Here is a 3,649-nt window from a genome sequence, read left to right on the forward strand (position 1 = left end):
AAAAAAAGAAAACGAGACCGACGATGGTAACGTTAACTTGTAAAAATATTTGTTGTTTCTAGACAAAAGCTAATCATAGTCCTAGCACCGGGTGCTTATCTATATTGTAGTTAAATCTATGCATTGGCCGACGTATGGGTTGCACTCGGGACACCTCAGCTCTCACGATTCTACATGATGGGGTAAAACTGTGTACCAGTGAGGCAAGCTATAAGCGTAGTGGCCAACCTCTTCCTCCCGTTAGATCTGACCGAAGTCAGTGCTGCTAAGTAGATGACCCTGTATTGTTTAGTAAAAGTTGGGCACCTTACTGCTCACAGCCTGAAATATCAATTTCTACGCTTTGGTGGTGCAGCTGGAGGCAATCTTCGCCATTTCGAGCTTGTAGCAGTGCAGCATCACGCAAGTTTCTTGCCCTCTAACTGGTGAAGCTGTGATAACATTCCAACTGTAGCCTTGTAGAAGCAGTTGCCCAGTTGGCAGAAACCACGTAGTAGTGCCGATCAAAATGATGCGGTCTCCCTCGTCGTACTTTCCAAATGTAGTGACAACGTTGCTACAAACTTCAACTTCAACCATCGAAGCAATGGCATTCATATCGAGAGGAGTTGGCGTCTTTCGTCGTACCTACAGCAATACATCAACAGGATGGAATGAACATACTTCCACTCCCAGAATATCCTCATTACAATCCTAAGTACATAGCGAAAAGACTGGTCAGTGGCCTTCTTGGTGTTCGATGCAGTTGCTTAGAGGAATGTATTGCCAGCGAAATGAGACTTTTGTACTGCCATCCATGATTGACAGCATTGTGTCGGTATCGAGTCGAAGCCAATCCAAACTGCTCGACATCTCGGGGCATGGATGGCTTTTGTAATGAGTTTAAAAACTCATTACAATTTTTTTTTACAAAATACGAACATTTTTTATTTAAATTATTTATTCCCCTAGCAATCCGTGTGAATGTCTTTCGTACCGCTTCGCGCAACTTAATGTCTTTTCACTTTAGACGAATATAACGTTAAATAACGGATTCGCTTTTTCCTGTACTGTACAGTACGGTACTGTACTTCATTATGTCTTACAATTGTAATTTGCCTTTTACCTTCATTTAGTTTTAAAATTGCTCCTTTTCTAAAAATGCTTTATAAAATAAATAATTTAATTCAAGTCTATTGCAATAATTTCAGCATCAATTTATATTTTTGGCATCGACTTCACTTGATAGCACAGAGAAACTCAGAGCCAAGCGGTGTCAGTCAGGCTGCAAGACCCAGACAGTATAAATTGCAACCTCGATAATATCGGAAACAATCGGCGACACATGTAAGGAAAATAACTTTAGTTTAATGTGTGTGCACCCCTGCTACCGGCAAAATTTTGGGAGCTCACTGTAAACGACAATATACACGCATGGCGTGGATTAACTTCTATCGGTTGTCAGAGTCGATCTCAGACCCACTCATTGGCATATCCGCGACGAGCATATTGCGGACAGACGTAGTCCCACATCTCAAAGTCGTCGCCGTCTTGACCACCTCTGCTTGAGTTGTTGGTCTGTTCTTCCGAGCGACCCTCGGAGTGGCCATCGCTTTCGTTGGTGATGGCTTCACTGGTGGCTTCTGAGCTGGTAGAATTTGTTTGTGAGGGATCGCTGTTCAAGGGCTCTTCGACTTTTTGTGCCTTGCCAATGACCTCCTTCGGGTAGTGAGGGTGGGGTGATGTGAAGTAGTCGCAGCAGTTGGGCACCACACAATGTGCAGGAGCCATTGGTCGTAGTCGTGGAAGTGTTTCAGTGGTCGATGATGTCGGTGTGGACTCCGTCGAGTCTTCTGACAGCTGGGAGTTCTCTTCGATTTGGTTCTCCACCGAATTGGTCGACGCTGGGGCAGCCTCGGGATTTGTCGAAGAAGAATCGCCCTCCAATAGACTCGAGTGCTCCTGGTTCTGCTCCTCCTCTTCCTGTTGTACAAACGCCTCCAAGGTGGAATCGATGGCATTGCGTGGAATCATGCTCTCCTGGTCCTCCTGGTTCCCCTGATTCCCCTGGTTCTCCTGGTTATCGAATTCGTCGCCGCCGTCCTCCAGCAGATTTGTCAACCTAGCTGATGAAGCAGAGCTGTACTCCGACACTGTTGGAGCTTCAGACATCCTCCAACGATCGAGCTGCGCTTCCTCCTGTTGCTGCGGACGTCCGTGGGCTTTTGCCGTTTGACAGTGTTCAACGTCCAGCCTTGTAGACGACAGCCTCGAGCTCCGCTCTGACTCTGTTCGACAACATGACGAGGTCGATAGCTCGGCTGCCACGTCGGAATAATCGCCACGATCGTGCTCCTGGTTAACAGGAGGCTTGCGTACGCCATTCACTTCAATTCTCGAGCGCTTTCGTGCCATCGCTCTTGTGGTCGCCGTTAGCCGTATGTCGCTGTACTTGTGGATCATCTGGTCAACGAAGCGCCGAGTCTTCCTCTCCAAGAGGATCCGCTGCAGTCTTCGCATCGAGCGCGCCACAACATATACACTTCAACGCCACCACAGCCTACCTCGCTGTCTCTGCGCCACCCACTTGGTCGAGCCCAAACAAGGGCGCTTCGTCACGACGGAGAGCTTTCGAAAGTGACCTAAAGAGCTGCGACCGACAGGCTCATTACTACTGAACCAACACTTTTTCTTCCAAGTAACTCCCGATGAACCCTTTGGGACGCTGAACATGTCTAGCGTGACATGCACTAATAGAGCCCTTTGTGATAATGGAGTTTGATACGGCGTTGATGCGATGCAGACCGGCCTAGGTACCCGATATGGTTGGTTGACGGTGCGAGACAAGCGTCGTGGAGGTTTTAAATCACCGACTGTTCACAGCAAAAGAAAAAGCTCCGAACGATTGATTCCGACCTCGCATGCCTGTCTTGCAAAAGTAAATGGCGCGTGCGTGATGATCACGGCGACAACGCACACAGAGCAGCTCTGGTTGGAGCAGCAGCAACATCGACGCGTCCTGACGTACTGGTGGAAGACATGGAGGCTAATGCGTATTGTCATCACCGCTGTCATTATTTACCCTGCCACCGGACGGCGACGTTTTCCTTGTCCGGACTTAGCCTCGTCTTCAAACTATGCTGTGAATAAGCTCCAGTGTCTTGGATGCTGCCATCGGCTTCGATCTCCCAGACGAGAAGATCGCTGCTTTAAATTGAAGAATGAGCCATGTTCTGTGAGCAACAGACCGCTTTTTTACGCTTTCTGCGTAAAATTATCCACAATAACATACCGCAATCTTATCCGATTACTACACCAACAACTATAAATACGCTGGCCCATGAAAACCTGAAAACCGATCGCAACACGATCCACCGAGGCTGCTGACGGCTACGCCTGCTCGGAATAACTCAAAAGCATGATCGCATGCATGGGACGTGCGTCGAATTGATCGCCTCAACTCTTATAGTTACTGAGATAATATTTTTAGCGTCGACACGCCACTTAGACTCAAGATCGAAACCAAGAAAGGCCGTGACTCTCACCGTTCATTTCCCAACTCAGCTCCTGGTAAGCTCTACCGATCGACGTAGCTCTTTGCTCTTCGACAGTTAGCAAGGTGGGCAGCGTCGTTTAACTTGTTTATTGTATCTTACTTTACATCAGCTGA

The 3,649-nt window shown here is 47.7% G+C and overlaps 1 protein-coding gene across 1 annotated transcript; it reads right to left on the reverse strand.

Annotated features, from left to right (window-relative positions):
- Positions 1–1,301: 1,301 nt before the first annotated feature.
- Positions 1,302–2,658, reverse strand: PPTG_07928 (hypothetical protein). Its single transcript, XM_008902304.1, has one exon. The coding sequence runs from the start codon at positions 2,497–2,499 to the stop codon at positions 1,453–1,455; it is 1,047 nt and encodes a 348-aa protein (XP_008900552.1). The 5' UTR covers positions 2,500–2,658; the 3' UTR covers positions 1,302–1,452.
- Between the last annotated feature and the right edge of the window lie 991 nt (positions 2,659–3,649).

This window comes from Phytophthora parasitica (assembly GCF_000247585.1).
Source record: "Phytophthora parasitica INRA-310 unplaced genomic scaffold supercont2.13, whole genome shotgun sequence".
Classification (NCBI taxonomy): Eukaryota; Oomycota; class Peronosporomycetes; order Peronosporales; family Peronosporaceae; genus Phytophthora; species Phytophthora nicotianae.

Coding starts and splice junctions, on each gene's coding strand:
- PPTG_07928 (XM_008902304.1), bottom strand. CDS start 2,499: ATGCGAAGACTGCAGCGGATCCTCTTGGAGAGGAAGACTCGGCGCTTC.